This window comes from Physella acuta, unplaced genomic scaffold, assembly GCF_028476545.2.
Source record: "Physella acuta isolate Inbredline_101_S28 unplaced genomic scaffold, ASM2847654v3 ptg000357l, whole genome shotgun sequence".
Taxonomy (NCBI): Eukaryota; Metazoa; Mollusca; class Gastropoda; family Physidae; genus Physella; species Physella acuta.
The window spans coordinates 1,063,656-1,091,390 of record NW_026731876.1 but is presented as its reverse complement, the minus strand read 5'-3'; the positions used below and the strand labels follow the sequence as shown (position 1 = coordinate 1,091,390).

At 46.5% G+C, this 27,735-nt stretch overlaps 1 protein-coding gene across 2 annotated transcripts in view; it reads left to right on the top strand.

Moving 5' to 3' along the window:
• The window catches only part of LOC131941330 (outer mitochondrial transmembrane helix translocase), a 32,066-nt gene extending 23,953 nt beyond the window's left edge, over nt 1-8,113 (top strand). For both annotated transcript variants that reach the window (XM_059300539.1, XM_059300540.1), the window contains exons 7-10: nt 3,053-3,249; nt 3,530-3,580; nt 5,015-5,139; nt 7,222-8,113. In XM_059300539.1, coding sequence (XP_059156522.1) covers nt 3,053-3,249; nt 3,530-3,580; nt 5,015-5,139; nt 7,222-7,348 — 500 coding nt within the window. In that variant the 3' untranslated portion in view covers nt 7,349-8,113. The remainder of the gene's footprint in view (nt 1-3,052; nt 3,250-3,529; nt 3,581-5,014; nt 5,140-7,221) is intronic.
• The last annotated feature ends 19,622 nt before the right edge of the window (nt 8,114-27,735 follow it).

Genomic DNA, 27,735 nt, shown 5'->3' with positions numbered 1-27,735 from the left:
TTTTTAGTTTTACGCTTGTTAAATTGGTAGGTCTTTGTTTTTAGTTTTACCCTTGTTAAATTGGTAGGTCTTAGTTTTTAGTTTTACCCTTGTTAAATTGGTAGGTCTTAGTTTTTAGTTTTACCCTTGTTAAATTAGTAGGTCTTAGTTTTTAGTTTTACCCTTGTTAAATTGGTAGGTCTTACTTTTTAGTTTTACCCTTGTTAAATCGGTAGGTCTTAGTTTTTAGTTTTACCCTTGTTAAATTGGTAGGTCTTAGTTTTTAGTTTTACCCTTGTTAAATTGGTAGGTCTTAGTTTTTAGTTTTACCCTTGTTAAATTGGTAGGTCTTAGTTTTTAGTTTTACCCTTGTTAAATTGGTAGGTCTTAGTTTTTAGTTTTACCCTTGTTAAATTGGTAGGTCTTAGTTTTTAGTTTTACCCTTGTTAAATTGGTAGGTCTTAGTTTTTAGTTTTACCCTTGTTAAATTGGTAGGTCTTAGTTTTTAGTTTTACCCTTGTTAAATTGGTAGGTCTTAGTTTTTAGTTTTACCCTTGTTAAATTGGTAGGTCTTTGTTTTTTAGTTTTACCCTTGTTAAATTGGTAGGTCTTTGTTTTTAGTTTTACCCTTGTTAAATTGGTAGGTCTTTGTTTTTAGTTTTACCCTTGTTAAATTGGTAGGTCTTTGTTTTTTAGTTTTGGTGTGCTGGCTCACCTTATGGTTGTGCTGACTCACCTTGTTGTTGTGCTGACTGACTCACCTTATGGTTGTGCTGACTCACCTTGTGGTTGTGCTGACTGACTCACCTTATGGTTGTGCTGACTCACCTTATGGTTGTGCTGACTCACCTTGTTGTTGTGCTGACTCACCTTGTGGTTGTGCTGACTCACCTTATGGTTGTGCTGACTGACTCACCTTATGGTTGTGCTGACTCACCTTATGGTTGTGCTGACTGACTCACCTTATGGTTGTGCTGACTCACCTTATAGTTGTGCTGACTGACTCACCTTATGGTTGTGCTGACTCACCTTATGGTTGTACTGACTCACCTTGTTGTTGTGCTGACTCACCTTGTGGTTGTGCTGACTCACCTTATGGTTGTACTGACTCACCTTGTTGTTGTGCTGACTCACCTTGTGGTTGTGCTGACTCACCTTATGGTTGTGCTGACTCACCTTATGGTTGTGCTGACTGACTCACCTTATGGTTGTGCTGACTGACTCACCTTATGGTTGTGCTGACTGACTCACCTTATGGTTGTGCTGACTGACTCACCTTATGGTTGTGCTGACTGACTCACCTTATGGTTGTGCTGACTGACTCACCTTGTGGTTGTGCTGACTGACTCACCTTGTGGTTGTGCTGACTGACTCACCTTATGGTTGTGCTGACTGACTCACCTTATAGTTGTGCTGACTGACTCACCTTATGGTTGTGCTGACTGACTCACCTTATGGTTGTGCTGACTGACTCACCTTATGGTTGTGCTGACTGACTCACCGTATGGTTGTGCTGACTCACCTTATGGTTGTGCTGACTCACCTTATGGTTGTGCTGACTGACTCACCTTATGGTTGTGCTGACTCACCTTATGGTTGTGCTGACTGACTCACCTTATGGTTGTGCTGACTCACCTTATGGTTGTGCTGACTGACTCACCTTATGGTTGTGCTGACTGACTCACCTTGTGGTTGTGCTGACTCACCTTGTGGTTGTGCTGACTGACTCACCTTATGGTTGTGCTGACTGACTCACCTTATGGTTGTGCTGACTGACTCACCTTATGGTTGTGCTGACTCACCTTATGGTTGTGCTTACTGACTCACCTTGTGGTTGTGCTGACTGACTCACCTTATGGTTGTGCTGACTCACCTTATGGTTGTGCTGACTGACTCACCTTATGGTTGTGCTGACTCACCTTATGGTTGTGCTGACTCACCTTATGGTTGTGCTGACTGACTCACCTTATGGTTGTGCTGACTGACTCACCTTATGGTTGTGCTGACTCACCTTATGGTTGTGCTGACTGACTCACCTTATGGTTGTGCTGACTGACTCACCTTATGGTTGTGCTGACTGACTCACCTTATGGTTGTGCTGACTCACCTTATGGTTGTGCTGACTGACACCTTATGGTTGTGCTGACTCACCTTATGGTTGTGCTGACTGACTCACCTTATGGTTGTGCTGACTGACTCACCTTATGGTTGTGCTGACTGACTCACCTTGTGGTTGTGCTGACTGACTCACCTTATGGTTGTGCTGACTCACCTTATGGTTGTGCTGACTGACTCACCTTATGGTTGTGCTGACTGACTCACCTTATGGTTGTGCTGACTGACTCACCTTATGGTTGTGCTGACTCACCTTATGGTTGTGCTGACTGACTCACCTTATGGTTGTGCTGACTCACCTTATGGTTGTGCTGACTGACTCACCTTATGGTTGTGCTGACTCACCTTATGGTTGTGCTGACTGACTCACCTTATGGTTGTGCTGACTGACTCACCTTATGGTTGTGCTGACTGACTCACCTTATGGTTGTGCTGACTCACCTTATGGTTGTGCTGACTGACTCACCTTATGGTTGTGCTGACTCACCTTATGGTTGTGCTGACTCACCTTATGGTTGTGCTGACTGACTCACCTTATGGTTGTGCTGACTGACTCACCTTATGGTTGTGCTGACTGACTCACCTTATGGTTGTGCTGACTGACTCACCTTATGGTTGTGCTGACTCACCTTATGGTTGTGCTGACTGACTCACCTTATGGTTGTGCTGACTGACTCACCTTATGGTTGTGCTGACTGACTCACCTTATGGTTGTGCTGACTCACCTTATGGTTGTGCTGACTGACTCACCTTATGGTTGTGCTGACTCACCTTATGGTTGTGCTGACTGACTCACCTTATGGTTGTGCTGACTGACTCACCTTATGGTTGTGCTGACTGACTCACCTTATGGTTGTGCTGACTCACCTTATGGTTGTGCTGACTGACTCACCTTATGGTTGTGCTGACTCACCTTATGGTTGTGCTGACTGACTCACCTTATGGTTGTGCTCCCCAGATTCCTTCCTGAGGTCCAGGTCCTCCACTGACCATGAAGCCACGGCCATGATGAAGACCCAGTTCATGAGTCTGTGGGATGGACTGACCACTGATCCCACTGTCCGCGTTATGGTCATGGGCGCCACCAACAGGCCACAGGATGTTGATGCTGCCATTCTACGCCGTATGCCCAGTCAGTTCTACGTTGGTATGCCAGTAAGTTATGTCACTATTATGTTAGTTAAGTTCTGTCACTATTATGTTTAAGTAAGTAAGTAAGATCAGTGAGTTAAATGCAGGTGTAAGTTTAATTGTATTGTTAGTGTAGAAATGGATTAACATGCGTGTTTGTCTTTCTGTTGTGTATGCTTATTGTGTAAGCTCAATGTGTACTCTCATTTTGTACTCTTATCGTTTACTCTTATTGTGTATGCTTATTGTGTCACATGTTTGGTTTGGTAGCACAATGTAACATAATCAAGCTCTTATTCTACAGAACAAGGATCAGAGAGAGGCTATACTAGAGCTAATATTAGAACATGAGGAGGTAACTTTTGATTGATTGTACTTATAAACTGAATTAATTGCACATTTTCTAAAAAAAAAATTCCTTCCATACACCTGTCTGTCTGTACCATACACCTGTCTGTACCATACACCTGTCTGTACCATACACCTGTCTGTACCATACACCTGTCTGTACCACACACCTGTCTGTACCATACACCTGTCTGTCTGTACCATACACCTGTCTGTACCACACACCTGTCTGTACCATACACCTGTCTGTCTGTACCACACACCTGTCTGTACCATACACCTGTCTGTCTATACCACACACCTGTCTGTACCATACACCTGTCTGTACCATACACCTGTCTGTCTGTACCATACACCTGTCTGTCTGTACCATACACCTGTCTGTCTGTACCACACACCTGTCTGTACCACACACCTGTCTGTACCATACACCTGTCTGTCTGTACCATACACCTGTCTGTCTGTACCATACACCTGTCTGTACCATACACCTGTCTGTCTGTACCATACACCTGTCTGTCTGTACCATACACCTGTCTGTCTGTACCATACACCTGTCTGTACCATACACCTGTCTGTCTGTACCATACACCTGTCTGTACCATACACCTGTCTGTCTGTACCATACACCTGTCTGTCTGTACCATACACCTGTCTGTACCATACACCTGTCTGTACCATACACCTGTCTGTCTGTACCATACACCTGTCTGTACCATACACCTGTCTGTCTGTACCATTCACCTGTCTGTACCATACACCTGTCTGTACCACACACCTGTCTGTACCATACACCTGTCTGTACCATACACCTGTCTGTCTGTACCATACACCTGTCTGTCTGTACCATACACCTGTCTGTACCATACACCTGTCTGTCTGTACCATACACCTGTCTGTACCACACACCTGTCTGTACCATACACCTGTCTGTACCACACACCTGTCTGTACCATACACCTGTCTGTACCATACACCTGTCTGTACCATACACCTGTCTGTCTGTACCATACACCTGTCTGTACCATACACCTGTCTGTACCATACACCTGTCTGTACCATACACCTGTCTGTACCATACACTTGTCTGTACCATACACCTGTCTGTCTGTACCATACACCTGTCTGTCTGTACCATACACCTGTCTGTACCATACACCAGTCTGTCTGTACCATACACCTGTCTGTACCATACACCTGTCTGTACCATACACCTGTCTGTACCATACACCTGTCTGTACCATACACTTGTCTGTACCATACACCTGTCTGTCTGTACCATACACCTGCCTGTCTGTACCATACACCTGTCTGTACCATACACCTGTCTGTACCATACACCTGTCTGTACCATACACCTGTCTGTCTGTACCACACACCTGTCTGTACCACACACCTGTCTGTACCTGTGTCACCTGTCTAACCCCCTGACCACTTTCAGACAGAAGATTTGAACTTCAGCCAATTGAGTCAGCTCTCAGAGGGCTTGTCAGGCAGTGATCTCAGGGAGGCATGTCGTGCTGCAGCAGTTTCTGTTGTCCACGAGTTTGTTCAGAGTAGCACACGGTCAGTCCTTTTTACAAGCTTTTATTTAACTCACTTCCTCTGTCTGTCTGTCTGTCTGTCTATCTGTCTAGAGCGAAACGCCGGAGCGAAAATTCTGACAGTTCTACTTGACCGATACGATTCAAAGTTGGCACATGGGTCAAGACATGAAGGCCATGCAATCTGAAATTAAATTTGACTTAATTGGATGCCTAATTAATTTTTTATAAATTAATTAATATTTGGACCGAATTAGTAGGGATGTCTATCCAACCACACCACACGCGTCATCACGTTCAATAGCTGCGCAATCAGGTTCAATGGCTGCGCCATCACGTTCAGTAGGCGCGCAATGGTTTTTAGTCATGTAACTCTATTGTAAATAAAACATGTAAAGTACTCAAAAAAAATTCATAAAAAAACGTTTTAATAACAAGCTTTTAAGTACTAATGCACTAAAAAGTAGAAAATAAATTATACACTACTATTAAATAACTATAAAGAAAAGCGTGGGTCACTTTAGTATCTATTGGATACCTTTACTAATGTTAAGGAAGACACCCACGCTTTTCTTTATAGTTATTTAATAGTAGTGTATAATTTATTTTCTACTTTTTAGTGCATTAGTACTTAAAAGCTTGTTATTAAAACGTTTTTTTATGAATTTTTTTTACTTTGGATTCTTTCAATTTAAAATAAATCTTTAAATAATCCTATTTAAAAACGTAGACTGTCCATAATTTGTAGAAAAGCCTGACTAGTCTCTGCTAGTCAGTCCTGAGTACTCTTGAAGTATCTGTGAAAGCTTGTACCGAGAGGTGTCAAATCTTAGGGCTTTGTATATGACACAAGGTGTGCGATTACATTAATTTAAAGTGTTTAATAATAAAGAGTAAACAACAAATAGAGCACAGAAAAATAGAAACAAAGCTAATGACATCTTTTATATCTGAGAGTAAGGGCCTTGTATTAGTGCAAGATTAAAAATCTTTTGTTAATTTTAAAAAGATTAATTAAACCACCTGCCCCTACCCCCACCACCTGTTGTCCCCCCACCTGTCCCCCCCACCACCTGTCCCCCCCACCTCCCCCCAAACCTACCCCCTACAAACTGCCCCCCCCTAACCTACCCCCACCACATGCCCTCCCCCCAACCTACCCTCTACAACCTGCCCCCCCCCCCTAACCTACCCCCACCACCTGCCCCCCCCCCCAACCTACCCTCTACAACCTGCCCCCCCCCTAACCTACCCCCACCACCTGCCCCCCCCCAACCTACCCTCTACAACCTGCCCCCCCCCTAACCTACCCCCACCACCTGCCCCCCCCCCCCCAACCTACCCTCTACAACCTGCCCCCCCCCCCTAACCTACCCCCACCACCTGCCCCCCCCTAACCTACCCCCACCACATGCCCTCCCCCCCCCAACCTACCCTCTACAACCTGCCCCCCCTAACCTACCCCCACCACATGCCCTCCCCTCAACCTACCCTCTACAACCTGCCCCCCCCCCCTAACCTACCCCCACCACCTGCCCCCCCCCAACCTACCCTCTACAACCTGCCCCCCCCCCTAACCTACCCCCACCACATGCCCTCCCCCCCAACCTACCCTCTACAACCTGCCCCCCCTAACCTACCCCCACCACATGCCCTCCCCTCAACCTACCCTCTACAACCTGCCCCCCCCCCCTAACCTACCCCCACCACATGCCCTCCCCCCCAACCTACCCTCTACAACCTGCCCCCCCCCCTAACCTACCCCCACCACATGCCCCCCCCCCCAACCTACCCTCTACAACCTGCCCCCCCCTAACCTACCCCCACCACATGCCCTCCCCCCCAACCTACCCTCTACAACCTGCCCCCCCCCCTAACCTACCCCCACCACATGCCCCCCCCCCCCCGACCTAACCTCTACAAACTGCCCCCCTAACCTACCCCCACCACATGCCCCCCCCCCGACCTAACCTCTACAAACTGCCCCCCTAACCTACCCCCACCACATGCCCCCCCCCCCCCCGACCTAACCTCTACAACCTGCCCCACCAACATACCCCCCCCCTGCCCCACTTAATTGACCCAACTGATTTGTCTCCCCCAGGGATGGTGGTGACGCCAGTGAACTGCGCAAGATGAACATGTCTGATCTCCAGACAGCCATTCACAAAGTTAAAAACAGCAAAAGTTTATCTGGCCACTTGTTACAGGCACCCCCACCTCTAGACTAGCATCATGTAGGCACCAAGATGGGGTGTAGGCAATATGTAGGGGTGTAGGCTGTATGTTGGGGGGATGTAGGCTGTATGTTGGGGGGGGGGTGTGAGGTTGCTGAAGAAGGGAGTGAACCCAACATTGCCAGTTTGTCTCTAGACAACTGAGACACGTTATCAATTGGTCCACACATAAAAACTGTTGGGTTGCCAAATGTGTCTGTTGTGACTGAGTTAGTTTAGAGCTGTAGATAACAAGCTGTAGTAGGTCATTACCTGTTGTATGTGTGGGTCCATCGGCTGATGATAGTCCAAGTGTGTTGATGCTGTAAGTCCTGGTGTGTTGATGCTGTAAGTCCTGGTGTGTTGATGTTGTAAGTCCTGGTGTGTTGATGCTGTAAGTCCTGGTGTGTTGATGCTGTAAGTCCTGGTGTGTTGATGCTGTAAGTCCTGGTGTGTTGATGCTGTAAGTCCTGGTGTGTTGATGCTGTAAGTCCTGGTGTGTTGATGCTGTAAGTCCTGGTGTGTTGATGCTGTAAGTCCTGGTGTGTTGATGCTGTAAGTCCTGGTGTGTTGATGTGTACAAAATGGCATAGTTTGTTCTTGTTTTATTTTTTGGTGTTGGTAACTAGCTGTGCTTGGAATAGAATTTTATGTTATGGCCATCTATAAATAAATGACCTTGTGATGAGTATGACCTTTGAACTAAAAAATAGTGTACAAATATCCGACTCTGTGATGTTCTACAAAATGTGAGTTGTAAATAAAATTTTTGCACCATAAGCAAGTCTTTTTCTTGTGTGTGCTGGGTAACTTAGTCATTCTTTCTGTATTACACAGTCATCAGGGCTCAACAGGTGCTCACTAGGTCTCTAGCTGTGCTCACTAGGTCTCTAGCTGTGCTCACTAGGTCTCTAGCTGTGCTCACTAGGTCTCTAGCTGTGCTCACTAGGTCTATAGCTGTGCTCACTCTCTAGCTGTGCTCACTAGGTCTCTAGCTGTGCTCACTATGGCTCTAGCTGTGCTAGTTTAATAATCGTTGATTTCTCTTGTCAGTCACCATGTAAGTGGGTGTTTGGCCAGGCTTTAGGATAGCAGGATTGGACATTGGGTAGTTTGGTCAGACGATCAGTTCCCACTAGCCCTGGCTCGGAACTCGTCACTTCTGGCTTGGCAAGTATCTGCGCTTAAGTTGTACTGCCATCACATACCACCATCATCCACCATCATCCACCCATCACAACACATACCACCATCATCCACCCATCATCCACCCATCACAACACATACCACCACCATCCACCCATCACAACACATACCACCACCATCCACCCATCACAACACATACCACCACCATCCACCCATCACAACACATACCACCACCATCCACCCATCACAACACATACCACCACCATCCACCCATCACAACACATACCACCATCATCCACCCATCACAACACATACCACCACCATCCACCCATCACAACACATACCACCATCATCCACCCATCACAACACATACCACCATCATCCACCCATCACAACACATACCACCACCATCCACCCATCACAACACATACCACCATCATCCACCCATCACAACACATACCACCATCATCCACCCATCACAACACATACCACCATCATCCACCCATCACAACACATACCACCACCATCCACCCATCACAACACATACCACCATCATCCACCCATCACAACACATACCACCATCATCCACCCATCACAACACATACCACCATCATCCACCCATCACAACACATACCACCATCATCCACCCATCACAACACATACCACCATCATCCACCATCATCCACCCATCACAACACATACCACGATCATCCACCCATCACAACACATACCACCATCATCCACCCATCACAACACATACCACCATCCACCTATTATCCGCTACGACTGGCCGGGTAAGGAGATACACCCTCGCTAAACAGGACTAAAGATTTCCTGGATAAAGGGCCCTGACTCAAACAATAACAACAGCTGAGCTTTACGAGTGATCTCCCCCGGGCCCCGCCCATCTCCTCCAGCCATGTTTGCTGACTGTTGTACAAGCCTGATGGTAGGAAATGAGGCGTTTGGGGGAAACGTTCGCTGGCCGGAAGTCTATTCAGTCTCTAAGGTGGCCAGATCAATAGCTGGGGTAGGTGTTTCATGACGTTTGTGGCCAACTAATGACACGTTTGTGGCCAACTACCAAGTGTACTTAAATTATTGGCCAGATCAATGGCCGGGGTAGGTGTTTAATGACGTTTGTGGCCAACTAATGACACGTTTGTGGCCAACTACCAAGTGTACTTAAATTATTGGCCAGGTCAATAGCTGGGGTAGGTGTTTAATGACACGTTTCTGGCCAACTACCAAGTGTACTTAAATTATTGGCCTTTAACGTCTGCACCAGTCTTTGATCTTGTGGAAGAGAGGGGGTTGCACCAGCCTTTGATCTTGTGGAAGAGAGGGGGTTACACCAGCCTTTGATCTTGTGGAAGAGAGGGGGTTACACCAGCCTTTGATCGTGTGGAAGAGAGGGGGTTACACCAGCCTTTGATCGTGTGGAAGAGAGGGGGTTACACCAGCCTTTGATCGTGTGGAAGAGAGGGGGTTACACCAGCCTTTGATCGTGTGGAAGAGAGGGGGTTACACCAGCCTTTGATCGTGTGGAAGAGAGGGGGTTGCACCAGCCTTTGATCGTGTGGAAGAGAGGGGGTTACACCAGCCTTTGATCGTGTGGAAGAGAGGGGGTTACACCAGCCTTTGATCGTGTGGAAGAGAGGGGGTTACACCAGCCTTTGATCGTGTGGAAGAGAGGGGGTTACACCAGCCTTTGATCGTGTGGAAGAGAGGGGGTTACACCAGCCTTTGATCGTGTGGAAGAGAGGGGGTTACACCAGCCTTTGATCGTGTGGAAGAGAGGGGGTTGCACCAGCCTTTGATCGTGTGGAAGAGAGGGGGTTACACCAGCCTTTGATCGTGTGGAAGAGAGGGGGTTACACCAGCCTTTGATCGTGTGGAAGAGAGGGGGTTGCACCAGCCTTTGATCTTGTGGAAGAGAGGGGGTTACACCAGCCTTTGATCGTGTGGAAGAGAGGGGGTTACACCAGCCTTTGATCGTGTGGAAGAGAGGGGGTTGCACCAGCCTTTGATCTTGTGGAAGAGAGCGGGTTGCACCAGCCTTTGATCTTGTGGAAGAGAGGGGGTTACACCAGCCTTTGATCGTGTGGAAGAGAGGGGGTTACACCAGCCTTTGATCTTGTGGAAGAGAGGGGGTTACACCAGCCTTTGATCGTGTGGAAGAGAGGGGGTTGCACCAGCCTTTGATCTTGTGGAAGAGAGGGGGTTGCACCAGCCTTTGATCTTGTGGAAGAGAGGGGGTTACACCAGCTTTTGATCGTGTGGAAGAGAGGGGGTTGCACCAGCCTTTGATCTTGTGGAAGAGAGCGGGTTGCACCAGCCTTTGATCTTGTGGAAGAGAGGGGGTTACACCAGCCTTTGATCGTGTGGAAGAGAGGGGGTTACACCAGCCTTTGATCTTGTGGAAGAGAGGGGGTTGCACCAGCCTTTGATCTTGTGGAAGAGAGGGGGTTACACCAGCCTTTGATCGTGTGGAAGAGAGGGGGTTGCACCAGCCTTTGATCTTGTGGAAGAGAGGGGGTTACACCAGCCTTTGATCGTGTGGAAGAGAGGGGGTTGCACCAGCCTTTGATCTTGTGGAAGAGAGGGGGTTGCACCAGCCTCTGATCTTGTGGAAGAGAGGGGGTTGCACCAGCCTTTGATCTTGTGGAAGAGAGGGGGTTGCACCAGCCTTTGATCTTGTGGAAGAGAGGGGGTTGCACCAGCCTTTGATCTTGTGGAAGAGAGCGGGTTGCACCAGCCTTTGATCTTGTGGAAGAGAGCGGGTTGCACCAGCCTTTGATCTTGTGGAAGAGAGGGGGTTGCACCAGCCTTTGATCTTGTGGAAGAGAGCGGGTTGCACCAGCCTTTGATCTTGTGGAAGAGAGCGGGTTGCACCAGGCTTTGATCTTGTGGAAGAGAGTGGGTTGCACCAGCCTTTGATCTTGTGGAAGAGAGGGGGTTGCACCAGCCTTTGATCTTGTGGAAGAGAGGGGGTTGCACCAGCCTTTGATCTTGTGGAAGAGAGGGGGTTGCACCAGCCTTTGATCTTGTGGAAGAGAGCGGGTTGCACCAGCCTTTGATCTTGTGGAAGAGAGCGGGTTGCACCAGGCTTTGATCTTGTGGAAGAGAGTGGGTTGCTCCAGCCTTTGATCTTGTGGAAGAGAGCGGGTTGCACCAGCCTTTGATCTTGTGGAAGAGAGGGGGTTGCACCAGCCTTTGATCGTGTGGAAGAGAGCGGGTTGCACCAGCCTTTGATCTTGTGGAAGAGAGGGGGTGCCCCTCACCTGTTTCCCCAGGACTCGAGTTGTTCTATTATTGGCTCGAGAGGTGTCGACACTGATGAAAGTGAGTACTGCTCGATAGAGCTCTTCACTGGGCGAGCAGCAGGCACGCTGCTGGATGCCAAAAGTTTAAAGATTTGTCCACATTCCGAAATATCGGTCCACATTCCGAAAAATCCGTCTCGAGTGGACGGGCAGAGTGAATTCATTGTCTCAGTGGTACTTGGTGCTGCCGGACCTGGTCCCAGGTCTGGTGGGGAGGGGGGGGGGAGACTCATTGTAGGGTAGTTACAGTGGGGGGGAGGGGGAGACTCATTGTAGGGTAGTTACAGTGGGGGAGGGGGAGGGGGGAGACTCATTGTAGGGTAGTTACAGTGGGGGAGGGGTGAGACTCATTGTAGGGTAGTTACAGTGGGGGGGGGGGGGAGACTCATTGTAGGGTAGTTACAGTGGGGGAGGGGTGAGACTCATTGTAGGGTAGTTACAGTGGGGGGGGGAGACTCATTGTAGGGTAGTTACAGTGGGGGAGGGAGACTCATTGTATGGTAGTTACAGTGGGGGGGGGGGGGGGAGACTCATTGTAGGGTAGTTATAGTGGGGGGGGGGGAGACTCATTGTAGGGTAGTTACAGTGGGGGAGGGGTGAGACTCATTGTAGGGTAGTTACAATGGGGGGGGGAGACTCATTGTAGGGTAGTTACAGTGGGGGGGGGGGAGACTCATTGTAGGGTAGTTACAGTGGGGGGGGGAGACTCATTGTAGGGTAGTTATAGTGGGGGGGGGGGAGACTCATTGTAGGGTAGTTACAGTGGGGGGGGGAGACTCATTGTAGGGTAGTTACAGTGGGGGGGGGGAGGGGGGGAGACTCATTGTAGGGTAGTTACAGTGGGGGGGGGAGACTCATTGTAGGGTAGTTACAGTGGGGGGGGGGGGGGAGGGGGGGAGACTCATTGTAGGGTAGTTACAGTGGGGGGGGGAGGGGGGGAGACTCATTGTAGGGTAGTTACAGTGTAGTTACAGTGGGGGGGGAGACTCATTGTAGGGTAGTTACAGTGGGGGGGGGAGACTCATTGTAGGGTAGCTACAGTGGGGGAGGGGGGGGGGGAGACTCATATAGGGTAGTTACAGTGGGGGTGGGGGGGGGGGGAGACTCATTGTAGGGTAGTTACAGTGGGGGGGGGGGGAGGGGGGGAGACTCATTGTAGGGTAGTTACAGTGGGGGGGGATAACTCATTGTACGGTAGTTACAGTGGGTATGTAAGGGTAAAATAATTGAACGTCTTACCAAGCCACTGGTTATGTAATGTATGTGTGGCAAGAAATGACGTCAGTGCCCTACAAGACGAATGGGTTTATTTCCCGCCTTTTTTTCAAATTTGTGTTTGCCAACTGGTGTTGCAGGCTGTTTGCTGTGTCCGCCATTTGCATGTCACGTGTGTTGTTCTCCGCCAATCAAAGACTTCTACCCAATCACGTGACATTAATTAATTTTTATTACCGGTTGGATGTTAAAAAATACATGACCTTCATGACCTAATTAACAAATGTAATCAGCTTCAAAGTTTGGCAGGAAATAATTAAGATCAATCCTAAACTTTAACTGCAGGTTGACTTGCCAAATTAAACCCATTTCAACAGATCTAGACTCAGTAGGTCGTCATTGAATTTGTTTGGATGTGTTTGAATGTGTTTGAATGTGTTTGGATGTGTTTGTATGTGTTTGAATGTGTTTGAATGTGTTTGAATGTGTTTGGATGTGTTTGTATGTGTTTGAATGTGTTTGGATGTGTTTGAATGTGTTTGGATGTGTTTAAATGTGTTTGGATGTGTTTGAATGTGTTTGAATGTGTTTGAACTTGTTTGAACTTGTTTGAATTTGTTTGGAGAAGTTTGAACCCCCAGAAGTCGGGGTTGGCGAGTACCAAAGAAAATTCACTCTACATTATAGATCTAGTAACCGCGGTATGAAAACATAACATTCATAGCTATATGATCATATTATTTTTTTAAAGACCATCTGTGAAGTGTGTTACTGTAACTATGTGCAGTGCGAACTTGGCCCGTTTTCCCTCCCCTCTAGTCCCCACCTTCTTGGCCCCACCCTAAAGTAAGTTTTATCTCCCCTATATTGCCCGTGTTATGTGGGTCTTATCTCCCCTGTATGCCCGTGTTATGTGGGTCTTATCTCCCCTATATGCCCGTGTTATGTGGGTCTTATCTCCCCTGTATGCCCGTGTTATGTGGGTCTTATCTCCCCTGTATGCCCGTGTTATGTGGGTCTTATCTCCCCTGTATGCCCGTGTTATGTGGGTCTTATCTCCCCTATATGCCCGTGTTATATTTGTCTTATCTCCCCTATATGCCCGTGTTCTGTATGTCTTATCTCCCCTATATGCCCGTGTTATGTGGGTCTTATCTCCCCTGTATGCCCGTGTTATGTGGGTCTTATCTCCCCTATATGCCCGTGTTATATTGGTCTTATCTCCCCTATATGCCCGTGTTATATTTGTCTTATCTCCCCTATATGCCCGTGTTCGGTATGTCTTATCTCCCCTATATGCCCGTGTTCTGTATGTCTTATCTCCCCTATATGCCCGTGTTATGTGGGTCTTATCTCCCCTGTATGCCCGTGTTATGTGGGTCTTATCTCCCCTATATGCCCGTGTTATATTGGTCTTATCTCCCCTATATGCCCGTGTTATATTTGTCTTATCTCCCCTATATGCCCGTGTTCGGTATGTCTTATCTCCCCTATATGCCCGTGTTATATTGGTCTTATCTCCCCTATATGCCCGTGTTCTGTATGTCTTATCTCCCCTATATGCCCGTGTTATGTGGGTCATTTGTTGAGTAGTTCGCCTACTGTATTTGATGAAACGCTTTTAACTGAGATATTTTCAAATGATCTTTTTACTAAGATCTTTACTCTGAGATTTCCTTATTCACCAGTTAGTAGATCCTCTAACTCACCAAATCACCAGCCCCCTCCCCCCTCCCCCTCCCCTTCCCTCGACTCCCCGTAAATTATGGCCAGATCTGGCGATTTGATTAGTGACGCCGTTAACAGATCCGTCCGCCATTGGTCACGTGGCTACCCACGCCACCAAAACGAGGCAGTTTCCAGCGTCCCGCGGCTCGAGTTATCTGCCCCTGATCGCCACCATCTGGCCAAGTGACAGGGGGAGGCGACCGAGGCTAGCCTGGTCCGTTATGACGGCTAAACGGGTGGACTGACCGCCCTGACAGCTCCGTTGGTCGCAGACTCCGGTGATTAAACTTAATTCATTCAAGCAATCATTTCCCCCCATCAAACTCAATTGAAAAGTACCTTCGTTTTAGTAGGCTCGCAAACATGGTACCACCACACTGGTATGTCTACTTGTACAGGTTTGTGTACTGGTGTGGGTTTGTGTACAGGTTTGTGTACTGGTGTGGGTTTGTGTACAGGTTTGTGTACAGGTTTGTGTACTGGTGTGGGTTTGTGTACAGGTTTGTGTACTGGTGTGGGTTTGTGTACAGGTTTGTGTACTGGTGTGGGTTTGTGTACAGGTTTGTGTACTGGTGTGGGTTTGTGTACAGGTTTGTGTACTGGTGTGGGTTTGTGTACTGGTTTGTGTACTGGTGTGGGTTTGTGTACAGGTTTGTGTACTGGTGTGGGTTTGTGTACAGGTTTGTGTACTGGTGTGGGTTTGTGTAGAGGTTTGTGTACTGGTGTGGGTTTGTGTACAGGTTTGTGTACAGGTTTGTGTACTGGTGTGGGTTTGTGTACTGGTTTGTGTACTGGTGTGGGTTTGTGTACAGGTTTGTGTACTGGTGTGGGTTTGTGTACAGGTTTGTGTACTGGTTTGTGTACTGGTGTGGGTTTGTGTACAGGTTTGTGTACTGGTGTGGGTTTGTGTACAGGTGTGGGTTTGTGTACAGGTGTGGGTTTGTGTACAGGTTTGTGTACTGGTGTGGGTTTGTGTACAGGTGTGGGTTTGTGTACAGGTGTGGGTTTGTGTACAGGTTTGTGTACTGGTTTGTGTACTGGTGTGGGTTTGTGTACAGGTTTGTGTACTGGTGTGGGTTTGTGTACAGGTTTGTGTACTGGTGTGGGTTTGTGTACAGGTGTGGGTTTGTGTACAGGTGTGGGTTTGTGTACAGGTTTGTGTACTGGTTTGTGTACTGGTGTGGGTTTGTGTACAGGTTTGTGTACTGGTGTGGGTTTGTGTACAGGTGTGGGTTTGTGTACAGGTGTGGGTTTGTGTACAGGTTTGTGTACTGGTGTGGGTTTGTGTACAGGTGTGGGTTTGTGTACAGGTGTGGGTTTGTGTACAGGTTTGTGTACTGGTTTGTGTACTGGTGTGGGTTTGTGTACAGGTTTGTGTACAGGTGTGGGTTTGTGTACAGGTTTGTGTACTGGTTTGTGTACTGGTGTGGGTTTGTGTACTGGTTTGTGTACTGGTGTGGGTTTGTGTACAGGTTTGTGTACTGGTGTGGGTTTGTGTACTGGTGTGGGTTTGTGTACAGGTGTGGGTTTGTGTACAGGTTTGTGTACTGGTGTGGGTTTGTGTACAGGTGTGGGTTTGTGTACAGGTGTGGGTTTGTGTACAGGTTTGTGTACTGGTTTGTGTACTGGTGTGGGTTTGTGTACAGGTTTGTGTACAGGTGTGGGTTTGTGTACAGGTTTGTGTACTGGTTTGTGTACTGGTGTGGGTTTGTGTACTGGTTTGTGTACTGGTGTGGGTTTGTGTACAGGTTTGTGTACTGGTGTGGGTTTGTGTACAGGTTTGTGTACTGGTGTGGGTTTGTGTACAGGTTTGTAAATGTGTTTGAGTCTGTGTATATGCTATTGTGCCTGCATAGCGGCAGCAACAGACTTCAGCCTGCTTTTCTTTCTGGATTTGCTTCCATAGCCCTTGTCCAACCAAGAACAAACTACAGTGCAGCAGTTGTTTGATTTGCTTCCATAGCCCTTGTCCAACCAAGAACAAACTACAAGGCAGCAGTTGTTTGATTTGCTTCCATAGCCCTTGTCCAACCAAGAACAAACTACAAGGCAGCAGTTGTTTGATTTGCTTCCATAGCCCTTGTCCAACCAAGAACAAACTACAGTGCAGCAGTTGTTTGATTTGCTTCCATAGCCCTTGTCCAACCAAGAACAAACTACAAGGCAGCAGTTGTTTGATTTGCTTCCATAGCCCTTGTCCAACCAAGAACAAACTACAAGGCAGCAGTTGTTTGTTTTGCTTCCATAGCCCTTGTCCAACCAAGAACAAACTACAAGGCAGCAGTTGTTTGATTTGCTTCCATAGCCCTTGTCCAACCAAGAACAAACTACAAGGCAGCAGTTGTTTGATTGGCTTCCAAAGCCCTTGTCCAACCAAGAACAAACTACAAGGCAGCAGTTGTTTGATTTGCTTCCATAGCCCTTGTCCAACCAAGAACAAACTACAAGGCGGCAGTTGTTTGATTTGCTTCCATAGCCCTTGTCCAACCAAGAACAAACTACAAGGCAGCAGTTGTTTGATTTGCTTCCATAGCCCTTGTCCAACCAAGAACAAACTACAAGGCAGCAGTTGTTTGATTTGCTTCCATAGCCCTTGTCCAACCAAGAACAAACTACAAGGCAGCAGTTGTTTGATTTGCTTCCATAGCCCTTGTCCAACCAAGAACAAACTACAAGGCAGCAGTTGTTTGATTTGCTTCCATAGCCCTTGTCCAACCAAGAACAAACTACAAGGCAGCAGTTGTTTGATTTGCTTCCATAGCCCTTGTCCAACCAAGAACAAACTACAGTGCAGCAGTTGTTTGATTTGCTTCCATAGCCCTTGTCCAACCAAGAACAAACTACAAGGCAGCAGTTGTTTGATTTGCTTCCATAGCCCTTGTCCAACCAAGAACAAACTACAAGGCAGCAGTTGTTTGATTTGCTTCCATAGCCCTTGTCCAACCAAGAACAAACTACAAGGCAGCAGTTGTTTGATTTGCTTCCATAGCCCTTGTCCAACCAAGAACAAACTACAAGGCAGCAGTTGTTTGATTTGCTTCCATAGCCCTTGTCCAACCAAGAACAAACTACAGTGCAGCAGTTGTTTGATTTGCTTACATAGCCCTTGTCCAACCAAGAACAAACTACAAGGCAGCAGTTGTTTGATTTGCTTCCATAGCCCTTGTCCAACCAAGAACAAACTACAAGGCAGCAGTTGTTTGATTTGCTTCCATAGCCCTTGTCCAACCAAGAGCAAACTACAGTGCAGCAGTTGTTTGATTTGCTTCCATAGCCCTTGTCCAACCAAGAACAAACTACAAGGCAGCAGTTGTTTGATTTGCTTCCATAGCCCTTGTCCAACCAAGAACAAACTACAAGGCAGCAGTTGTTTGATTTGCTTCCATAGCCCTTGTCCAACCAAGAACAAACTACAAGGCAGCAGTTGTTTGATTTGCTTCCATAGCCCTTGTCCAACCAAGAACAAACTACAAGGCAGCAGTTGTTTGATTTGCTTCCATAGCCCTTGTCCAACCAAGAACAAACTACAAGGCAGCAGTTGTTTGATTTGCTTCCATAGCCCTTGTCCAACCAAGAACAAACTACAGTGCAGCAGTTGTTTGATTTGCTTACATAGCCCTTGTCCAACCAAGAACAAACTACAAGGCAGCAGTTGTTTGATTTGCTTCCATAGCCCTTGTCCAACCAAGAACAAACTACAAGGCAGCAGTTGTTTGATTTGCTTCCATAGCCCTTGTCCAACCAAGAACAAACTACAGTGCAGCAGTTGTTTGATTTGCTTCCATAGCCCTTGTCCAACCAAGAACAAACTACAAGGCAGCAGTTGTTTGATTTGCTTCCATAGCCCTTGTCCAACCAAGAACAAACTACAAGGCAGCAGTTGTTTGATTTGCTTCCATAGCCCTTGTCCAACCAAGAACAAACTACAAGGCAGCAGTTGTTTGATTTGCTTCCATAGCCCTTGTCCAACCAAGAACAAACTACAAGGCAGCAGTTGTTTGATTTGCTTCCATAGCCCTTGTCCAACCAAGAACAAACTACAAGGCAGCATTTGTTTGATTTGCTTCCATAGCCCTTGTCCAACCAAGAACAAACTACAAGGCAGCAGTTGTTTGATTTGCTTCCATAGCCCTTGTCCAACCAAGAACAAACTACAAGGCAGCAGTTGTTTGATTTGCTTCCATAGCCCTTGTCCAACCAAGAACAAACTACAAGGCGGCAGTTGTTTGATTTGCTTCCATAGCCCTTGTCCAACCAAGAACAAACTACAAGGCAGCAGTTGTTTGATTTGCTTCCATAGCCCTTGTCCAACCAAGAACAAACTACAGTGCAGCAGTTGTTTGATTTGCTTCCATAGCCCTTGTCCAACCAAGAACAAACTACAAGGCAGCAGTTGTTTGATTTGCTTCCATAGCCCTTGTCCAACCAAGAACAAACTACAAGGCAGCAGTTGTTTGATTTGCTTCCATAGCCCTTGTCCAACCAAGAACAAACTACAAGGCAGCAGTTGTTTGATTTGCTTCCATAGCCCTTGTCCAACCAAGAACAAACTACAAGGCAGCAGTTGTTTGATTTGCTTCCATAGCCCTTGTCCAACCAAGAACAAACTACAGTGCAGCAGTTGTTTGATTTGCTTACATAGCCCTTGTCCAACCAAGAACAAACTACAAGGCAGCAGTTGTTTGATTTGCTTCCATAGCCCTTGTCCAACCAAGAACAAACTACAAGGCAGCAGTTGTTTGATTTGCTTCCATAGCCCTTGTCCAACCAAGAACAAACTACAAGGCAGCAGTTGTTTGATTTGCTTCCATAGCCCTTGTCCAACCAAGAACAAACTACAAGGCAGCAGTTGTTTGATTTGCTTCCATAGCCCTTGTCCAACCAAGAACAAACTACAGCCGTTGTTTGATGTAGGAGTTGTCTCTTTTACATAAGGTTGCTGTCACCGAACTCGGGACTTCTGGGCATTAGCGTAGCGAGGGGGGGGGGGGACATACGTCCGCTGGCGCCGACCTTAAGGGGCGCCAAAATGGGTTGGAAAAATAAATTAAGAGGTTGAGGGGGGTGCAAATTGAAAGTTTGAGGAGGGTGCAAATCGAAAGTTTGAGGGGGGGGGGGTGTGCAAATCCGGGCGCCGGGAAGGGTCACTACGCCTCTGCTTCTGGGTTAAACAACCTTAATCTTAACCGACCCGACCACATCGACTGTTGAGCATCAAATGAACAAGACACATTTTATTTGTAGATGGTAATCAGACGAGGAGTCATGCAGAATGAGAAAACATATTTTATTATACTAGACGAGTAAAAATGCTTTCAATTTTTTTACTTTCTCGTACACGAAGTATTGTAATCGTGAAAAAAAAAATCGAGATTTTTACAAATCTCGACGTTTTACACCTCCCTGAGTAGGAAAAGCATAGTTTTGCGATTTTGTCCGTATGTCTGTGTGTGTATGTGTGTCTGTGTGTGTATGCATGTCTGTAAACACGATAATAACTTGAGTACCGTTACAGCTAGGTTGATAAAATTTCATATATAAGTATTATATCAAATTTGTAGTTCTGTATCAACTTCTTGCGATTTCCGGTAACCGAAAGTTAAACTTACTCTACTTTCAATTTTTAAAAATCCTATAACTTGAGTACTATTTCAGATAGATAAATGAAATTGTACATGTATATAAAAGATCTAATTATCTGCCTTCTGTTAAATTTTGAATAATTTCCGTTGACCGGAAGTAGTAATTTACTATATTTCCGAGTTTAAGTATTTTATAAACCGGGAGTTTATTATATTTTTAAAAATTATTTTATATTTAATAAAAATTGTTGTATTTTCTTCTTTTTAGTGCATTTATAAAAGCTTGTAAAATTATAAACGTTTTTATGCATTTTTTTTTGCACGATTACAAGACTTTTTGTATACTTTGTATCTATATAGATCTACGAGAAAGTAAAAATGGATTAAAAAATAAACCGGGAGTGATCTCCCCTAAACTTTCTCGAATACTCTTATATAACACTGCGGGAGGGGGAGGGGGGGGGGGGGGTGGCAACTCTGGATATAGACATGATTTTTAATCAATTTTCAAATTCTTGAACTTTTTAAATCATGTGACTGATGTGGGGGTGTCTCCATCACGTGACTGATGTGAGGGTATAAGAACCACGTGACTGATGTGGGGGTGTCTCCATCACGTGACTGATGTGGGGGTGTCTCCATCACGTGACTGATGTGGGGGTGTCTCCATCACGTGACTGATGTGGGGGTATAAGAACCACGTGACTGATGTGGGGGTGTCTCCATCACGTGACTGATGTGGGGGGTGTCTCCATCACGTGACTGATGTGGGGGTGTCTCCACCACGTGACTGATGTGAGGGTCTCCATCACGTGACTGATGTGGGGGTGTCTCCATCACGTGACTGATGTGGGGGTGTCTCCATCACGTGACTGATGTGGGGGTGTCTCCATCACGTGACTGATGTGGGGGTGTCTCCATCACGTGACTGATGTGGGGGTGTCTCCATCACGTGACTGATGTGAGGGTGTCTCCATCACGTGACTGATGTGGGGGTGTCTCCATCACGTGACTGATGTGAGGGTCTCCATCACGTGACTGATGTGGGGGTATCTCCATCACGTGACTGATGTGGGGGTATAAGAACCACGTGACTGATGTGAGGTTGTCTCCATCACGTGACTGATGTGGGGGTATAAGAACCACGTGACTGATGTGGGGGTGTCTCCATCACGTGACTGATGTGGGGGGTGTCTCCATCACGTGACTGATGTGGGGGTGTCTCCACCACGTGACTGATGTGAGGGTCTCCATCACGTGACTGATGTGGGGGTGTCTCCATCACGTGACTGATGTGGGGGTGTCTCCATCACGTGACTGATGTGGGGGTGTCTCCATCACGTGACTGATGTGGGGGTGTCTCCATCACGTGACTGATGTGAGGGTCTCCATCACGTGACTGATGTGGGGGTGTCTCCATCACGTGACTGATGTGGGGGTATAAGAACCACGTGACTGATGTGAGGGTGTCTCCATCACGTGACTGATGTGGGGGTGTCTCCATCACGTGACTGATGTGGGGGTGTCTCCATCACGTGACTGATGTGAGGGTCTCCATCACGTGACTGATGTGGGGGTGTCTCCATCACGTGACTGATGTGGGGGTATAAGAACCACGTGACTGATGTGAGGTTGTCTCCATCACGTGACTGATGTGGGGGTGTCTCCATCACGTGACTGATGTGGGGGTGTCTCAATCACGTGACTGATGTGGGGGTGTCTCCATCACGTGACTGATGTGGGGGTGTCTCCATCACGTGACTGATGTAGGGGTGTCTCCATCACGTGACTGATGTGGGGGTGTCTCCATCACGTGACTGATGTGGGGGTGTCTCCATCACGTGACTGATGTGGGGGTGTCTCCATCACGTGACTGATGTGAGGGTGTCTCCATCACGTGACTGATGTGGGGGTGTCTCCATCACGTGACTGATGTGAGGGTCTCCATCACGTGACTGATGTGGGGGTGTCTCCATCACGTGACTGATGTGGGGGTATAAGAACCACGTGACTGATGTGAGGGTGTCTCCATCACGTGACTGATGTGGGGATGTCTCCATCACGTGACTGATGTGAGGGTGTCTCCATCACGTGACTGATGTGAGGGTGTCTCCATCACTCGACTGATGTGAGGGTGTCTCCATCACGTGACTGATGTGAGGGTATAATAACCACGTGACATGGTCAACTTTGTATAAAATCAGTTTCAAATGTCACCAGGGTACAGCTCTGAGCTATCGAAAAGTCGTTTAGTGCCCTACAGTGTTTCAACCATTTGACCCCCCCCCCCCGCTGCTCATCCGTTTTTTTACAAGCAACAGTGGGGTGGGGGGGGGGGGGTTGGAGACAGAAACAAATCTCTATGAACCTCAGCCGCTTACAACGAACGATAACTCTGCCTGACTTTGTTTATCCAAATTCTATCGATTATCTTCTCCTTTTCTCGACGTGTGAAGTGTGTCCATCTTAGCTCTCGCATTATCACCCTGGTTAATCAACCCAGCAATTCTCAATTAACAGGCCGACTTAAAAACCAAATCCCGACACAATGAATCCAGCAATGCTAGATTAACAGTCTGTCTAAAATACCGTGTGTTTACGTGTGTTTTTGTCGCGTGTATACGTGTATTTGTCACGTGTGTATGTGTATTTGTCGCGTGTCTGTATGTTTGTATTTATCACGTGTGTGAGTCCATCAAATTTCATAAATCTGATAATTCGGCGCCACCCATTAAACGATTGTAATGATCTATTCTGGAGGCTAACTGACCTACTATTATCTACTCTGGATGCTAACTGACCTACTATGATCTACTCTGGTGGCTAACTGACCTACTATGATCTACTCTGGTGGCTAACTGACCTACTATGATCTACTCTGGTGGCTAACTGACCTACTATGATCTATAATCGAGGCTAACTGACCTACTATGATCTATAATCGAGGCTAACTGACCTACTATGATCTATAATCGAGGCTAACTGACCTACTATGATTTACTATCTTTAAAATGTATTGATTTCTCTCGACTCCAGCAGACAAAGATCTGCCCATCTGCTGGTAGAAAGGTTCATTGAATTTCTCAACTCCAAAATCTACTTAGTTTCTGCTTTATAGGGTGTTGTGGGAGGGCGGGGGTAGGGTTTGTTGGGGTTAAGATTCTTGTTTTTTGTTTTTTTGGGGGAGGGGGGTGGGGAAGGGATGGTGTGGCCGGAAAAACTATTGTGGTGTGGGGTGGGTTTAAGTTTAACACGATTGTTGAGGTGGATGATGGGGGGTGGGGGGGGGGGGGGGGAGGGGGAATCACGATTCACATGTTTTGGAATGGATCATGATTGTTGGGGGCAGGGGGGGATCACTCATAATCGCTGGGCTGGGATTACAAGTTTCTTTTGTGGAGGTATAAAGTAATGCCAGTGGAGGTATAAAGTAATGCCAGTGGAGGTATAAAGTAATGGCAGTGGAGGTATAAAGTAATGCCAGTGGAGGTATAAAGTAATGCCAGTGGAGGTATAAAGTAATGCCAGTGGAGGTATAAAGTAATGGCAGTGGAGGTATAAAGTAATGCCAGTGGAGGTATAAAGTAATGGCAGTGGAGGTATAAAGTAATGCCAGTGGAGGTATAAAGTAATGCCAGTGGAGGTATAAAGTAATGCCAGTGAAGGTATAAAGTAATGCCAATGGAGGTATAAAGTAATGCCAGTGGAGGTATAAAGTAATGCCAGTGCACCAGGACAGAGGACATTTTAAAATGAGGCGAAGACGGTTATCACGTGACAGCGCCGAGCCAAAGTGTGACAGCCTGTTCATGACGTCATACAATGACGCCGGTCGATGCTTACACTCTTGTTACCTGCCCCTGGCCTATGTTCGAACCCATAGACCACGCCATTTTAAAATGATAGAAGCTAGAGCTAAACTGTTGTTAGCTAGTCTAAACTAGCTTCATTTAAATGTTGTGAACTTGTCTAAGTTATCTAGAGCTAAAATGTTTTAAGCTTGTCTAAATTAGCTGGAGCTAAAGTGTATGAGCTTGTCTTAATTAACTAAAAGTTTGAGTTGAGCACCATCAACAGCTGTAAAAAGAACGAATCTGCCCCCCCCTCCCTCCCCCTCCCCCCACCCCAGCGACTATTTTAGCCCTGATCGGAGATCGATGAAATATAAATTGTCTCAAGTTGATGCTGGTAATGTGACGTCACGTACCGGAAGTCCGCCATTGATGTCCTTCTACTGTCGGCCCGGGGGGAGCACGCACCCAGCCCCATGGGACCCCTCAGATTTTCTAAATACAAACACGTTATTCCTATCCCCTATTTCAACCAACGCCTCCATAAATAGATCAGATGTCAAGACGTGTCATTAGATGTGTCATGTATGACAGCCCACAAGTGACAGCAGGAAGAAGACAGTTCGTTGAGCTCAGAAAAAGTTCAATCTATTTTTACTTCCTCCTACACGGAATACAGAGGAACTATTGTAGTCGTGCAAGAAATGGTTTTACACTTCCCTGATTCGAAAAAAATGGTATCGCAATTTAATCTGTTTGTCAGTGTGTAACACAGTACTTGAGTACTGGTTCAGTTAGGCTGAGGACATTTTCAATATTATATCAAACTTGTAGTTCTGTTTCAACTTTTGATCGATTTTCGGTAACCGGAAGTGGTACTTTGCTTCCGCTTTCTGGCGGTTTAGAATTGTGTAGAAACACCATCAGCATCTGTACACTCTCCTCACCACAGGGTTCAAGAGGAGAGTTTCTTAACATACCGTAGACAAGAAAATAAAAAATCAGATCATTGTTTTTTTCAAGATTGCAAGTAGCAAATAATTTTATTCGTGTGTCGTCACAATAAGAGAGAGCGAATCACAACCTTAACAAACCATTTGTTTTTAAATACTGGGTATCGCTATTTTAATTGTAAAAAACACTTTCCAACTTTATATATATATATATATATATATATATATATATATATATATATATATATATATATATATATATATATATATCAGGGGCGTAGCGAGGGGGGGGGGGCGGGGGGTGCGGACCGCACCGGGTGACACCATTTACGGGGGTGACACCAAGGCTAAAAATAGCAAAATATATAGAGAAAAACTTGAGGGGGGGTGCAAATCGAAAGTTTGAGGGGGGGGGGGTGCAAATAAAAAACTGGAGGGAGGGGTGCAAATCGAAAGTTTGAGGGGGGGGGGGTGTGCAAATCAAAAACTTGAGGGGGGGGGTGCAAATTGAAAACTTGAAAGTTTGTCCCCGGGAAGGGTCGCTACGCCTCTGGGGTGTGACACCATTAAGTGCCGCACCGGGTGACACCCGACCTCGCTACGCCACTGATATATATATATATATATATATATATATATATATATATATATATATATATATATATATATATATATATATATATATATATATATATATATATATATAACGAATGGTCTCAGGGCAAATGATCTCGCGGACGAAAGATATCAGGAGAAATGGACTTAACCTCAGAGAAAATACCTCACGGCAAAATATGTAGGCCTATAGTATTTGGGATAGTTTATGTAGGCCTATAGTATTTGGGATAGTTTATGTAGGCCTATAGTATTTGGGATAGTTTATGTAGGCCTATAGTATTTGGGATAGTTGATTCGCTTTAAACATTTTTTTATTGAATGCCATATCATATGAATTTTATTTACCTTTTAACACATTCTTATTGTGAGAAATACATCAATGAATTCAATTGGAATAAACTGCACCACCGTTGGTCACCTACCTGAGGGTATTGGAATAAACCCTTCACAGGTAAACTTTGGGGCTGATTACCTTGTGGAAACACCTTCTCATTTTTTCCACACACACACTTTCACCTGCCACATGACCACAACGGTTCCTCTGTTGAAGCTATTAAACACCTGTCTCTCCTGTCTGGCACAGATCACCCCCCCCCTCACGCACTTTTCGGAACTTTTCCTTCGGTCTTACAACTGTCCTAGTCACATAACAGCACGTAATTTTTTATTTTCTGGTCGGCCAAGACCCCTGTATGGGGGTCGCTAGACAGCCAAGACCCCTAGACGGCGGGGGTCACTAGACAGCCAAGACCCCTAGATGAGGGTCACTATACAGCCAAGACCCTTAGACGGCAGGGGTCACTAGACCTAGACAGCCAAGACCCCTATACGGCGGGGGTCACTAGACAGTCAAGACCCCTAGATGAGGGTCACTATACAGCCAAGACCCTTAGACGGCAGGGGTCACTAGACCTAGACAGCCAAGACCCCTAGATGGGGGGTCACTATACAGCCAAGACCTATAGACTTCGGGGGTCACTATACAGCCAAGACCCCTAGATGGGGGTCACTATACAGCCAAGACCCCTAGATGGGGGTCACTAGAAAGCCAATAACCCTAGACGGGGGTCACTTACTTCTTAAGACATCCCTAAGCCCCACTTTGTATTCCTCCTGACTAAAGCAGCACGGGACTACTTGAGGAGTTCACCTCTAACCCACTCGAGTTGTCTGTTAACCCTTACGGCGCCACTCGAGTTTGTGAGCAGCTCCGCTGTTTTACAAATTTCTCTGTCAGAGGGTCAAGGGTTAGTGTCGCGCTCCAGACGCGTTGATTGGTTAATTAGATCCTCAGACTTCTGACAGACTCATCTTTTATGTGCAGACAAAATGTCGGGAATGTGAACACACACCCCCCTAGTGTGTACATTATACGTTGGCTAAATGTGTACATTATACGTTGGCTAAATGTGTACATTATACGTTGGCTAGATGTGTACATTATACGTTGGCTAAATGTGTACATTATACGTTGTCTAAATGTGTACATTATACGTTGGCTAAATGTGTACATTATACGTTGGCTAGATGTGTACATTATACGTTGGCTAAATGTGTACATTATACGTTGGCTAAATGTGTACATTATACGTTGGCTAAATGTGTACATTATACGTTGGCTAAATGTGTACATTATACGTTGGCTAGATGTGTACATTATACGTTGGTCTATGTGTACATTATATGTTGGCTAACTGTGTACCTTATACTTTGCCTATGTCTACATTATACGTTGGCTTAATGTGTACCTTATACAACACTGCCCTCACTACAACACTGCCCTCACAACAACACTGCCCCCACTACAACACTGCCCCCACTACAACACTGCCCTCACTACAACACTGCCCCCACTACAACACTGCCCTCACTACAACACTACCACACTGCCCTCACTACAACACTGCCCCCACTACAACACTACAACACTGCCCCCACTACAACACTACAACACTACCCCCACTACAACACTGCCCCCACTACAACACTGCCCCCACTACAACACTGCCCCCACTACAACACTACCCCCACTACAACACTACC